This window comes from Myotis nattereri (genome assembly GCF_964212035.1).
Source record: "Myotis nattereri genome assembly, chromosome: 7".
NCBI classification, from domain to species: Eukaryota; Metazoa; Chordata; class Mammalia; order Chiroptera; family Vespertilionidae; genus Myotis; species Myotis nattereri.
In genome coordinates this window covers 50,606,486-50,621,543 of record NC_138082.1, presented here as the reverse complement: position 1 = coordinate 50,621,543, position 15,058 = coordinate 50,606,486, and the positions used below count along the sequence as shown (strand labels likewise).

At 40.3% G+C, this 15,058-nt stretch overlaps 1 protein-coding gene across 1 annotated transcript in view; it reads left to right on the top strand.

The window, feature by feature from the left end:
- CSRNP3 (cysteine and serine rich nuclear protein 3) overlaps positions 1 to 9,994 on the top strand; it is an 80,230-nt gene extending 70,236 nt beyond the window's left edge. The window contains exons 4-5 of the mRNA XM_081096282.1: positions 5,085 to 5,381; positions 7,446 to 9,994. Coding sequence (XP_080952408.1) covers positions 5,085 to 5,381; positions 7,446 to 8,501 — 1,353 coding nt within the window. The 3' untranslated portion in view covers positions 8,502 to 9,994. The remainder of the gene's footprint in view (positions 1 to 5,084; positions 5,382 to 7,445) is intronic.
- The last annotated feature ends 5,064 nt before the right edge of the window (positions 9,995 to 15,058 follow it).

Here is a 15,058-nt window from a genome sequence, read left to right as displayed (position 1 = left end):
GGCCACAATGGGTTCTTAAACTGGACCGGAGGGCCGGAACAAAAGCATGGATGGAGTGTTTGTGTGAACTAATATAAATTCAAAGTAAACATCATTACATAAAAAGGTACGGTCTTTTTTTTTTTTTAGTTTTATTCATTTCAAACGGGCCGAATCCGGCCCGCGGGCCGTAGTTTGCCCACGGCTGTTCTAGTATAAAGTTGGCAGAGATATGATGTGTGCTTCCAAATCCCTTGTTTCTATGCATTTTGCTATTTATATATGTGCTTTGCTACCAACTGCACAAGAAGGCAGGTACTTAAATTAAGCTGGGCACAGTCAGCATAGAGCATGTTTCATATTTCCTGTGGAGGTGCTTTTGCCATCTTTCAATAAATGTCCCTTAAGATTTTTTGGTGGCAATCCATTATTGTTATTGTTGTTCGTGACTGCTTTGCATGTTGTTTAACTTAATAATAATATGCAGATTTGCTGGTGAAATCCACCCTCTGCCTTTCTAACCCACTACAAACCGACTCTAAATCCTACTCAAAAGAGTGAAGTCATTCCTCAAACTCAGTAGTAATGGTTGCCATTCATTCAGTGCTTTTTATTTGTCAGACATTTTATAAGCATTACTTACGTTAATATTAACAAAGACCCAGTGGAATAGGTAAATTATGAGACCGTGTGTACATCTAAGGAGAAGCACCACCAAGATGTGATATAGCTGGCTCACTCGGCAGGAAACTGGTCATATGATCTTGTTACTTCCTCTTCTAAAATTAATTGATTATCCCCTATAGACCTTGGGAAAGACAATCTGTGTACCTATAGGGAGCCGTCTCTTTCTGAGGTTTAGTACTGTGTGCAGTGGTTTTTAACAGCTGGGGAACTATAATTTTATCTGAAAACCAGAAGATTTATTGTGAACTTTGAAGCAGATTGTGCATGTGATGGATATCAGGGGGAGCCACACAACTACAGGAACCTTCCTCCACATCAGGCAGTGATATATTCTGACCCTGTCATTTGTATTCAGCTAGTTCTATGCCTTTTTTAACAAGCTGAAGAAGAAACAAAAAGAGCATTCTATTATTGATTCACTTTATTCATTGTGCTTTGTGTTGGAAGTTGGAGAGGCAATCATGAGTAGGTGGCAAGTCTTGGCTTGTCATTGATAAGCAGAGAGGTGAAAACATGCAGCCTTTTCTTTTGGTGACGATGCAAACAAAAATCATTTGGGTAGCATAGCTTCTTCCAAATGAATACCAAGCAAAAACGATAATGGGATTCTAAGATGGCCTGATTTTAGCCTCACTACACGGAAAGTGTTCAGAAGCTCAGAAACACACATCACATGATCACATGAACCTAATAAGAGATCACAGCAATGTGGACCAGTTTGCTAAAAAAACCGAAAACAACTGAGGAGAATTAATGGAGGAAAGCTTGTATATTTTCATTGTGATTCCTCTAGCATACTAACGTTTATGGTTTTGACATATCACTGACTCTACTGGGATAAGGTTTACCTATTCAAAATCTAAAATTAGCTATTGAAAAACATTAACTGGGGAAAAAACAAAACATTAACTGTCCAAAAATTTCTCTCTGATACTTGAAATTTTACCTTTAATATTAGCAACATTTGTTTTGAAATAAAAATCCCTCTGAGGTAAGTAGCAAAACAAATGTAGCTAAAGTGATTTTATTATTTTCATTGAGGCAGCAGGAAGGTTTACAGCACAGAAAGGGTCCAAAGAAGAAAGCCAGGATTGCAGCAAACAAATTTTGCCACTTTGGTTTTGCCTGGAGGTGGTCCTCTGTGAGAGGCAGTGAAACGCCTGTTGAGTAAAGCAGAGAGAAGGCAGCATCTGACAAGACAAACACTTTCCAAAGCTCTCACTACAGAGACCAGATAAGCACCACAGGAAACCCACTTGACTTGGAACCAGGCAGTTTCCCTCCTACTTATTGGAGAACCAACAGCCCCAAAGCAGTAAAGAGACATTTTCTCTTTCCTCTGTGCCCCCAACCCAGCGTATTCCATAGCACCTCTTCCAGTGGGGCCTTCATAGTGGAGAAGTAGTGAAAAGAAACATCCACACTTCTTAGTGCTTCCTTATAATAAATATGTTGAGGACAAATTAAGAATAGAGATTCGTTTTTCATTATAAAATTTCTTCTAATTTAGTAATTCATCTCAATCAAATTATGACATAGATATATTGAGTAATAATATGTATAATTAGATTTGTAGAAAAAAAAACAATTTTATTTTAAGGGTTCAAGTGTGTCCTTTTTGTTGTTGATGTTCCAAACATTGTCTAAAAACAATAGAGAAAGCTGATTAAATAAAATGCATGGTCCCAGAAGAAATAACTACCTTTAGATTTCTAAATTACAGAGCACAGTTCTTTTTCTCTGTCAAGCGCATTCAAACATGTCATACTCTTCACAGTAATCAATGCAGTCATCTTGATACTATACTCTTTTCCAAATTAAGTGCTTAGATTTCATCATCAGCACCACACTGTTGAACAATTACATTAGCCTTTATTCCCGTTTCACATGTATCTGTAAAATGCAGTAGGCAGCTATTTGAACATTTCAAAGAGCCTTGGCATTCCAGTTGCCTCTGGGTTATATCTTACTGGATTCTACTACCTTGTTCTAGGAAATTTAATTTAGCTTTCACAGCTTTGACTGGCCTCTTTTTCTCAATGTTTTTTCAACCTTTGATTGTTCTTCCTCTTCTTCCTGAGATTAGGCCTATCTCCTCTCTGGTACCATTTCCAATGTCTTCCCAGGGTTATACACTTTTCTCAGTTTTCTCTAATACCTTGGTATTTTTTTAACTCCACTTATCCCTACCGAACTTCGCTGTTAAACACTACAGAGATTACTCAAGGGCATACTTCCTGCTTTGCCTCCCCGGAATACATCCCCAAACGGAGGCCTGCTCCAACACCAAATGGAAAACTTTAATATTCCAAATACTTGCCATGTCATATGCACAACCTATTTTGACAAGTACAGAGAAAATATGCCTAACCAAAGTGATGGAGACCGGGAGACTGGCCTTCAGCCCTGGGCAAATGTAATACCTTTAAGAATATGTTCTTCGCACTTTTGAGGCTGCTGGAGGGCCACCATGGGCATCTGCATCAGCGTCACCTGCGGGGGCCAGATCAGTGCTCCAGGCTTGGGTGGACATGTATACTACTATTTGTAATACTTTAAACAATAATTCAAAATTTTAAAAAAATGAAAAAAAACAAGCATTTTGAAAAAAAAAAAAAGGAATATGTTCTTCCAGAATATTTCTGGTATTCATGTGCCGTGGAGTCAGAAGTTTGATGAGGTTCACTTAGGCAAGCCAAGAATCAATGGAAACACATCTAAGTGCCACAGAGGTGACAAGATGAGAAAGGTAACTCTTCCTGTGTGGTAATGCAGCTTTTCCTATCACAGAGAATTGAGTAGATGTTAGGCAATTACACACTTGAATTCCTTAGCAAATCAGATCCTTACAGACAGAAAGATGCTTCTGTTTGCAAATAAGAATTAACACAAATGGTAACAGAAACCACTCAAAATAACATCCTAATAGTGGACATCCGGAAACATGAAAACAGCTGAACCAATACCTTTATAAAGAAACGCCAAGGAAGGAAAAAACTGCAGATCATGCCAAGAAACAAAACCCAATGAAGGGGAATGCACACCTTTGCAAGAAAATAGATTTAAGTTCTAAAATATTCAAAAAGTACAATGTAGTAGTTTTTTTAAATGCATTTCAGGGACCCTTTGAAATACATTTTAATATACACTTGCTACTGTATTGTTTCCTCTACTTGAAGACAAAGACCAGTCTTCTATTCATTTTCCAGTACATTCAGAGTAATCCAGTTTGGGATTTGGGGTCAGTAATTAATACTCAAATCTAAATGTCGGACCTTTTCTATGAAGTTGAGAGATTGATGTTTGATGTCACCAGAGCATTTTAACTGTGTCATGATTGAGCCATTGTTAAGATCAAATAGCATGGTAATGATTACAATTAGTGACATTTATGAATAAATTTTAGAATTAAAGGATCAAAAAAGCTTCCATATTTAAAACTTTTTTTGAATAATCCCTTACAGAGCTTTGGCATGTATTCCTGTGCTACCCCTCAGAATACATTTTTGCTCATAATCCGAGAAAACGTCTCTTTCTAAATGCTTTTTTAAGAAGGAAACAATATGTGGTGATAGGACAGTCACAAGTGAAATACTGATACAGGGTTTACTGATGGATGGAATTAATTAGAGAAGAAACATAAATAGCAGCAGAACAGTTATGGGGAGAGGAGACAGTTGTCCACAGGGGCTGTAATGAGGAAGCGCTTGCTTTGGGCACAGGTTCGTGGGACCTCCTTTGAGGGCGAGGTTATTGTCTCAGTGCCCACTGGCCAGCTCCTGCCAGCACTGCCCTCCCTCTGCTCCTTGTCTTACTGCGGTCACAGCGACCCGACTGATTGCTTCATATCAAGGGCTCATTGTTGGAATGCTCTGTAGGGTAACCGCGTTCCTAATCCCAGTAGCGCAGTGCTGCACGTGTTTATTGCCTAGTACGTGCTGTTGCTGGACTCCCAAAGACAGGGTGGTCATTTCAAGGACAGCGTGTTTGCTGACTTTGGTGGCAGTGGCTCCCACGAAGGTGTTACCATCTCTGAACAAGGGTGAATTTATTCCAACCTCAGAGCCGCCCATCACGAACCAAGTCTAAAGATAGCTTTCATTGATGGGCATCTGTAACCTTTGGTCCTTTTCACATTGCCCTGGCTAAAAGCTCTAACAACTCCAGCTCTCCCATTAGGAGGTTAAGAGACCCAATTAACAGTCCTCTGTGCATTTAAAAGCCTGTCATGTTGATGCCTTCATTTTCCTCCCTGTGACTTCTCTAAAGAGGAATATAAATGGAAGTGATTGGACCCACAAACACTTATTGATTATGGGGAGCTGGTGCGATGGAGTAGTCTCATTGTTCTGAACTGTGGACGTTAGGATTGTAGCCTCTGCCCTCGCGGTCTCTTATCTGCTGCGTTGTGCTTCTAGATGACGAAGAACGGCACGGTGGAGTCTGAAGAAGCTAGCACTCTGACCGTGGATGACATCTCTGATGATGATATTGATTTAGACAACACAGAGGTAGACGAATACTTCTTCCTACAACCCCTGCCAACAAAAAAGCGACGAGCACTGCTGCGGGCGTCCGGAGTGAAAAAGATCGATGTGGAAGAAAAGCACGAGCTGCGAGCCATCCGCCTGTCGCGCGAGGACTGCGGCTGTGACTGCCGCGTGTTCTGTGACCCAGAAACCTGCACCTGCAGCCTGGCAGGCATTAAGTGTCAGGTAAGGATTTGCATCTCGGGGAATCCAAAGGCAGGGGGTAGCACACCACCCCCTAAAGAGACCGTCGTGTTCCATGTAATGAAGTTTCCCACGGGTGGAAGAAAACGTTGGGTGAGGCAAGACACCTGATCCAAGAAAAGAAGAAATCCCCATCCAAGGACATGTATGGGCACACATAACATGCTCATCATCTCAGATATAACCCCAGTCGCGCAATGCTGCGCATCTTTATTGCCTTTATGAAAGGCAACCCAAGCTGTAGCTGAGTTAACTGACATTATTTGCTCTTGGACCCGTTGATTAGACTAGTTTACTTAGGCTTTTTACAAGCACTCAGGCAGATCATCACTTCCCTAATATTTGAGTGTCTATTTTCGGATCCATCCAGGGGTTTAAAATGATGATTGGGGAGAGGTGGTATAGACGAGTGGAAAAATCACTAGACTGACTCGGAGAAAACTGAGTCCTACTCCTGGCTCTGCTTGTTGCCAGCTACGTGAAATTGGCAGGGCAGGTCAACTTTCTGGGCTCAGTCTCCCCACCTCTAAAGTGAAAGGGCTGAACTTGATCAGGTGTTGGCAAACTCTGTAACTCACAGGCCCAATCTGGACTGTCGCCTGTTTTTTTTGTAAATAAAGTTTTGTGGACACACCGTGTGTATGCTGTCTGTGACAGCTTTCACCCTTCCACAGCAGAGCCAACTCGTTGCCACAGAGACCTATGACCCATAAAGCCTAAAGTATTTCCTCTTTGGATCCTTTACCAAAAGAGTTTGCCAACCCCTGGATTAGATGATTCTCAGGTCCCCATTCATCTATAACAGCACGGATGCTCCATGATTAGTTAGGTGTCATTATTTTAGGCAGAAACTTGGCTTTTTTAATAAGGAGAGCTCCTCAGACAGGCAGAAGGAGAGACTAGTTCTCATCAGCTGAATAGTTGTTTGAGGTAGATTCACAGAAAAGGGATTCATGAGTAAGAAAACAGCTGTCGATTCTGGTTCTGACATCTGCTACTAATTTTTATTGGGCCCAGATGACTGCATGAGAGTCTGCCTTCTCCTCTGTTGCATAGGAAATTCCCCACATTTGGATAAGGTGCTAACAGGGCAAGTTCTTTCTGGTGGCCTGTGCTCTGGTCTACATATAGGCTAATTGGAGGAATCTGGGACAATTAGCAAATATCTTAGGAGTACCCTTGGATTGCCCAGAATTCCACATATCGCTTATTTAAGCATTCAGTCCAACAACACTTGCCGAAACCCACTACTCTATCCACAGGATCCAATCACTTGAATGATTTTAAGATATTGATGAAATGAGCATCCCCTTTACTTGAGGAACTTGTAGTCTACTGGAGTGGAGTGGGGAAGGAGGGAGCCAGGACCTAAGCACAGGGGTCCACCAGTCAAAGTCATGAATGTGCATATCCATCGCAGCCCTGCAGTCAGCATACATGCTCCGAGCACAGAGGCAAACCAATGGAAACAAATCATCAGGCTACACAATATACTGAGTGGTGTCAATCTGGACACCTTGGACAGAGAAGTTCATCTTATAATAAGCCAAGAAAAAAATAGATGACTAATATGGAGAATGTCATAAAATTTAGATTAAAAAATAGCAGGTGGAGATGAGGGTGGCAAGTTTGTTTAAAATTGGACGCATGAGCTGGCATGCAAAGAAAGGCATCTTGGGGAAAGGACAGGAAGAAACATTTTTAGAAAGGGAGCAAAGAGAATGGGATGAAGAGAAGGGAAAAAGGAAGAATGGAGGAAGAAGTAGAGAAAGTACAAGGAGGGGTCAGCAAACTCAAAATATGCAGTATATTTTCAGTATAATACTGTAACTCACTTTGATTTTAAAGGTAGGTTTTAAAACTGGGTTGACGCTTATGTTTTAAGCCTCCATTTCCCTTTTCATTTCTGTTTGCGATTTGATTGTCATTTGGTCTAGCCAAAGTGGAATTAAGTAATCGCAGATTCAGAGGGGTCGTTGGAAGGTACTGGACTTGTATTTGGTTTGTAAGAGTTCCATGGGGCTAATCTGTGTCCTTCCTTCCAAGGTGGATCGAATGTCTTTCCCGTGTGGCTGCACTAAAGAAGGATGTAGTAACACAGCAGGTAGAATTGAATTTAATCCTATCCGTGTCCGGACTCACTTTTTGCACACAATCATGAAACTTGAACTGGAGAAAAACCGAGAGCAGCAGCTCCCCACGCTGAACGGCTGCCATGGGGAGATAAGTGCTCACAGTAGTTCCATGGGCCCTGTCGCTCACTCCGTAGAATATTCTATCACAGACAATTTTGAGATTGAAACTGACCCCCAGGCTGCAGTACTGCACTTGCAGTCCGCTGAGGAATTAGATTGCCAAGGAGAGGAGGAGGAAGAGGAGGAGGAGGAGGAGGATGGGAGCAGCTTCTGCAGCGGGGTCACCGATTCCAGTACACAGAGCTTGGCACCCAGTGAGTCAGATGAGGAGGAGGAAGAGGAAGAGGAGGAGGAAGAGGAGGAGGAGGAGGAGGAGAAAGGAGACAGTTTCATGGAAGGTTTGGGTACCCATGCTGAAGTGGTCCCTCTCCCTTCCGTCCTGTGTTATTCTGATGGCACCGCCGTGCACGAAAGCCACGCGAAAAATGCTTCTTTTTATGCCAACTCTTCAACTCTGTATTACCAAATAGATAGCCACATTCCAGGAACTCCTAACCAGATCTCTGAGAACTATGCTGAAAGAGATACTGTCAAAAATGGTACCCTCTCGCTGGTGCCTTACACCATGACCCCAGAGCAGTTCGTTGACTACGCCCGACACGCAGAAGAGGCCTACGGCACCTCCCACTACCCAGCTGCCAACCCCTCTGTCATCGTTTGCTGCTCGTCCTCGGAAAATGACAGCGGTGTGGCCTGCAATAGCTTATATCCCGAACACAGGGCCAATCACCCTCAAATGGAATTTCACTCATACTTGAAAGGCCCCTCCCAGGAGGGGTTTGTCTCTACATTGAATGGCAGCCACATTTCAGAGCATTCTGCTGAAAATCCTTTGAGCCTTGCAGAAAAGAGCAGACTGCACGAAGAGTGCATCAAATCACCCGTGGTGGAGACCGTCCCTGTCTAGTCGCCTAAGTTATTCTAGGACCAAGTCTTCTATTTAGAGCACTGTATTTAATTGGATTTCCTGGGCTCGTGGTTGTTTAAACTGAGGACCAAGAAAACTTGGACTGTGATGAATCTTCCAGACTGTACTTTGTTTCCCCCTTTCTAGCTGTGTGTCTGTGGCATTGCACAAATACAGTCTCTGTGAGGATTTTAAACGATTTCAGACTGTTTTGATAGAAAATGCTAATTTTAAAAAAGCATAGATCACAATTGCCTACCTGTCAAACTGTGTGAAACCTGCCAAGTTGTGTAGACCAGAGCTCCAAGTTTTGGATTATCGGGCCTGTGCAAAATTGTTAACTAAGACTGGGAGAGAATAAGATTTAGAGTCCTACTTTTCGATATTATCTGAAGATGATGGTGACTTTTTAATGTAAACATAATTATTGTAAGAAAAAGATTTAATTGTCCCATGTGTATTTTATTTATGGTAGTTCGAAGTCATGTTTTGATGAAAATGAGCAGCCGCATGTTCTTTTAAGCTGAAGATGCATAGTTAGTACCACCGAGCATGCCCACATGGATTGCATCTGGAATCCATTCACGTTTTTACGATCATAACTGATCAAATTTGCAAATACTTTCTTAAGGGTGAAATAGGCCTATTTTTGCTATTTTGGACAAATAAATGAGTCTATATGTGCAGGTCCTTACACAGTTTTCTCTCCAGTTAAGAGTTAGGACAATCCTTTGGGGAGGGTCTCGTTCATTGCCCTCCCTCAGTTGACTCCAGAGATGGAGGTAGAAGGAATTGCCTTTCTTTTTTAAGCAGCATCATCTTGGTTCTTACCTTGGACAGCACTTTTAAACTCTACTCCCCTACATCAAAATGCACTTTAGTGCCCCTTCATGGTAACTTGTGAGGGGTGGGGACTGAGGACTCTTTGAGATGACAAATTTTAAAACAATTTTTTTTAAATCTGTAACTCTGATAAGGTTCACATACTTAATATAGAGGAATCATCCAATGGTACTCTGTGAAGGAAAAATGACCTGTTTTCCTTCGCCGCTCTGAAGACCTAACTCTGTAAACGCAGAAGAGGCTGAGGACCATGGAAGAGACACACCCTCAGCAACCAGCCTTTTCTACAGCGAGACCCATCCATCTCTACAGGATGAGTGTATAATGAGATTGCCATTTAGTGACTAGCTGATCGAAGCGGGGGCCTCTACCCAAATACTCAACTGGGCCTTACTTTTCTGCAGCGTTTTGATTTATCTTGCCTGGGACATTTAACAGAACAGTCCAGAAAGCGTTGAATACTTTCTAATTACCTCACGTTCTCTTGTTAAAGGGGACAGTTAGAAATAAAACAAGCACTCCCCACCTTTAGATTATCTGTACATGGCTCGTCGGAGGACTTCTAAGATCCTGTTTTCCTGTAAATTACTTTAGGTAGCTAGGTAGCGCGTCTTCCCTTCTTTTTTTCAATACACTATGGCTATGCTAAACCCGTTTCAGATTCTGGACCTATTGTGATCTCATTTCACAGTTTCTGCCTCTTTGAAATGTGGACATGCCTTGCTATTCAGTGACTGCATTGCTACTTATTTTTTCTGTCTTTTAGACGTGGATGTTTAGAAATATGGACATAACTAGGTCGTAGATCTCAGTTCCTTAAAAAATACCATCTTACTTCACTGAACTTGGAAATGTTTGATCTAAAGTCCTCCAATGGAAAAGTTTCTACTAAAACTTGACTTGGGGAAAATGTGTTTACTTGCAGCTCTCCGCTGTGCGGTTGGTACCTGCCCCTTCTCTACCCACCAATGGGCCAAATTTATAACCATTAATATTAACGTTAAAGGATCTTTGGGTTTATTCTTTATGGAGGTAAAGTAAGGAAGGCAGGGATATTCCTTTTGAGTGATAAGCCCCTTGGTAATCTGACTGAGGTTTTGCTTGATCAGTAGCATATAGGGTATGTCTACAAAGTTACCGTTTTTCGTGTTTGATCTTCAAATTTACCCCCCTACCAATACAATGCAAAGAGCACAGACCCAAAGAGATACTGACGAAAGGCTATTGTTCCTTATTCAAGCACGTAAAAGAATCACATGTGCCATATTTGCTGGACCAGTTGCAAGTCCTTGCAGTGTTTACGTGGGAAGCACTCAGCTTATTCTTGGGACACGGAGTGCGGCAGAGTGGGGAAGAGGCGCCTCTGGCTGGGCAGAGTTGAAGGGTATAGAATGTCAGTTCACTTCCTGAAAGGATAGATATTTAATTCCGTTCAGCTTCATTTTTCCCAAGAAGGCTGATGCCTACTTGGTTATGTTTCATTGGTCTCTGTTTTGTAGTTTCGTTTCCAAAAGGATGCTTAACCTAGAAACAAGCAAACAGACAAACACACACACCAGAGCGTATTTCCCTATCTGTCCAATTGGGGATAAAAGTCACTGCTACACAGAAGGATTAGCCTTCCAACCATTCCAAGTTTTTATGTACATAACCTAACCCCTAAACATCTCCCATAAGCTGCCTACACAGATTGCCTATTAAAACACCCTCATATCTCTCTCTCTCTCTCTCTCTCTCTCTCTCTCTCTCTCTCTCTCTCTCTCACTGGAGAACAGTAGATTTTAGGCAATGGCCAATGAGATCTGAATTTTCCCTACCCTAGAATCTGGTTGGGTTTTATGATCTAAAAATGTGATTGGAAAAAGTATAATTTCTGAAGCTATAGTTTGAAAAGATTGACTCAAAGTTGCAAATAATGTTATTGACGGAATCATTTCATTGTTACTTCCTTTCCCAGAAAAGCTGAGAGAGCACAGTGTTCTGACTTTTTTCCCCATTAATAGCCCTTCTATTCAACAAATACTGCCCACATACCAGGAAAGCTTTTTAAAATGGGGATCAAGCTAGACACAGACAGTGGGGATACTTAAGATCATTATACCAAGCCACGTTAACCAGACCAGCAGCTCTTTCATTGCTCCCATAGCATTATCTAACCAAATTACAGCCTTTTTTTGACACACAGCTCTTTAGTCATTCACTGTCAAGGGCAAAGCCTCCTGCTTTGGTCCCTGTTGTTTTAGCACCAGCCCTCTACCTTTTATTGGAGCTTAATTCCCAGTTAGAATCCAGGCCAAACTGATTTGCAAGTCAAGTGACTTGGAGCAGCTTTCATTTTCTTTGACATTCTAGGGTTCTTTTATGAGAGAAAGAAGTCAATGAAAGAGATTCATTTAAGGTCTCCCCATCTCTTGAACATTGATTATTAAGACATAAGTAAAATCTGCTTGTCTCATGTCTTTTGGTTAATTGAATAATATACTTACTTTTCAAAAGGCAATCTTTTCTTTGTGATAAAACTATATTTTTCTTATTGTGTGAGCCACATATAAAATGCGAAATTAATACTTATTAAAGTGATAAAATCTTCACAACCATATATAACTCAGCAATAGCCACATCCCCCCTCCACACACCCCCCCCCACACACACACACACATATACAACTATGAGTTACAGACACACAGGCCACAAGTTAATCCAGAAGCAAAGAGATTATAAGCGATTATGTTCTTTAAATTTTTATACTCAGCTGACTTCTGGGCAAAAATCTGGTTTGGTTACCATTAAGCAGAAGAGCATATGATATATCACTGGGTCTTTAATTAAAGTTCTGATATTGTTGTACAGGTTTATATAACCCTTTGGTCGTGATATTTAGAATTTATTAAGTAACAATTCTTTCTTTCAACAAATATTTATTGAACATCTATTGTGTTAGAGATGGTAAAAAACAGGGGAAACCGTTACAATTTCTAAAGGTTATGATGATAAAGAGTAGCATGAAATAATCCTTATAATCTTTTTAATTTGTGATTTTATAAAGTGATAGACAGTGGGACATCAGTTCTTGTCTAGTTATATGCAAACTGCAGCTAAAAGGAAACTTCTTATTTTCTAAATTAATGAGACTTCCTGTATCCTCCTCCTTTCCTCTTATCTGACATTTATGAATTAAATCTGGACCCAGTGAGAATAACTGAATCGAATGAAAAAGAGATTTTTCAGCTAATTGCTTTTTCAGTGTGAGACCCATATAAGTGATGCTAAATTTATACCAGCAAGCTCCTACTAGACAATTACAAAGGCGGGTTGACTCATGCATGAGGCAGGAAGCATTTCAGGAAACCTTTGAAACAGCAATAAGGAACGCAATCACACTTCTGTTTATAAACAGCCTATCAAAATAGCAAAGCCCTAGTTCCAAGTTTCAAAGGCATTGCCTTGCAGCCCCTAGAAAACAGAAAGGTCATTCTGCCCTCTCACCTTCGCTGGGGTTACAAACCATCAAATCAGCCGGTGGAGAATTGACATCGTCAGAAGTCAACAGGAGACTGCCTATTTAGAAGGTGCCACAAAGCCTTCCATTTCTCCAAATATGACTTAATCTTCCTCTTTCAAATGGCATCTGCTCCTTCTCTCTCAGAGAGTTTAGAGACTCATTATTGTAGTCAGTGTATAAAATACCAAACTCAAACGGGGTGTACTGGCGTGCTTTCAAAGGCAAGATTGTACTGCCATTTGAAACCGGAACTCTCCATAGATCCTGACCACAACCAGCGCCAAAAGTTTAAAGCCTTAATCACTACTCCTGCTTCTAACACAAATTATGACTTCTGATTACATTATTCTTTCTGAGATCTACTAACGTGTGCAAGGGAAACCTAAATGCCTAAGCCAAATGCTCCAGCTTTGCACAAATAGCACAGCTCATCAGATGTGTTATGTAGCATTGGATAATTTAATTGACTAAATTTAACTGAATCATCTGCATTTGGAAACCTCACTAGAATTATGGAAGTGTCAGGGTGGGGTGAGGATGGAATATAAACGTAATAAGTGATGGTGTGTCCTTGAAACCACAAGTTTCAGCAGAGATGAAAAACTAAAATGTTACTATAATAGAAAAAAAGTAGATTCACACATGGCAGCCCAGATTCTAGAAGGGCAGCCACAGTGTGGACACTGAACAGCCCTGGTGGTGCTCAGCCTGCTGCCCACCGTTCGTACCAATCCCATCTTCCTATCCAACAATCATTTGATGTTTTAAAAGATAAAAACAGCTGGAACATGCTAAAGAAACCATTTTTAAGATTTAAACACATTTTATATTCCAATGACAGACTATTTGTCAGAAGTAGTATGGAAACAAATGGTAAATATGGAAATAAAGGGGCTCTTTAATATTTTACTTGCCAATCTGCATATTCAGTGTGACTCTATAAAACAGTCACTTTTCTAAATTTTACTTTAACTCTTTTCCTATCTTTCAATCGAGACCATGAGATTCCCCCTTCCTAACCAATACAGGTCTTGTGTTTTGTTTTTCTTGTCAGAAATTCAAACTCAAAAGCTGGGTGTTACTGGTGAGCAGTCCTGGGGTTAGTCTAACTGTACTGTCTGGATAAGAAATGTCATGTCTTGAGCTTTGTATCCTGACAGTGGTGACTCGGACAGAAGGATGGGAAGCAGGATTATACAGAGTCAAAGCCTAAACGAGTTCATTTTCTGTGTGCAGTTTTTTGTAATCTAATTAACAGGTGGCTTGGAATTTCAGTAAATACAGGTGCTTGTTACATTCATAGAAAATGAGGTAATTTCAAGGACTTAAATCATGTTGTTGACTACTTTCACTTGTGATAAATATATCACTCTACAGGGTAATCTTTTTTTAATTTGATACTTGACATTTATAATTCAAGAAAAGCCAGCTCTAGTGTGTCATTTTATTACATCTCATAAGTTTCTGGCAGAACTAAAGTTTTCAAAGGAATATAAGTTATATTTTGGACAATATTTGTATTCAACATGCTAATGATGCCATTCCTTTCCTTGTGTTACTCATTACCATGGTAATAGTCATGTCAGTTCAATAACTCATTTTTGTGATGTGTGAGGCCAGTTAAATATTTTTAAGGTAATGTATATTGATCAGAAGGATTCAGGAGAAGACAAATTTATAGTAGAAATCAGCCTTGCCTTTGTTTACGTTAATTTATGTGACCTCATAGAATGGTTTCAGTTGTAATTTTGGAATGGCTTTTTTGTTAGGTACCCCTCTCTTTTTCTCTTTTGGCTTTCTTCCAATATTTTTTACCTGGGTTGGGAGTATCTTTAAAGTTATTTATTAATGAATATTTGAAAGAAAATTGGATTGGAAAATATCTCTTTAAAAATTATTTAGGAATTTCTATCACCAGAGATTTTCATCAAGACTTAGTGCCACTCTAGGTAAAATCAGAAACCCCCTTCTCAGAGGTCTAGCTTCCTTATTTTAAAAGAGAATAAAATTTCTAACTTTATAGCATGATTTATCCAATTTTGTTTGGCTCCTTTTATGTTGACAACTAAGCTAGTCTCCTTAGCCATAAATAAAGCCAACCATCTTTAAAACAAATTCAAAGATCTATATATTACTTTGAAATTTTACTTAAATATGAAAGAGAAGGAAAAAGTAAAAGAAATTAAACAAACAAACAAAAATCCACCCAAAT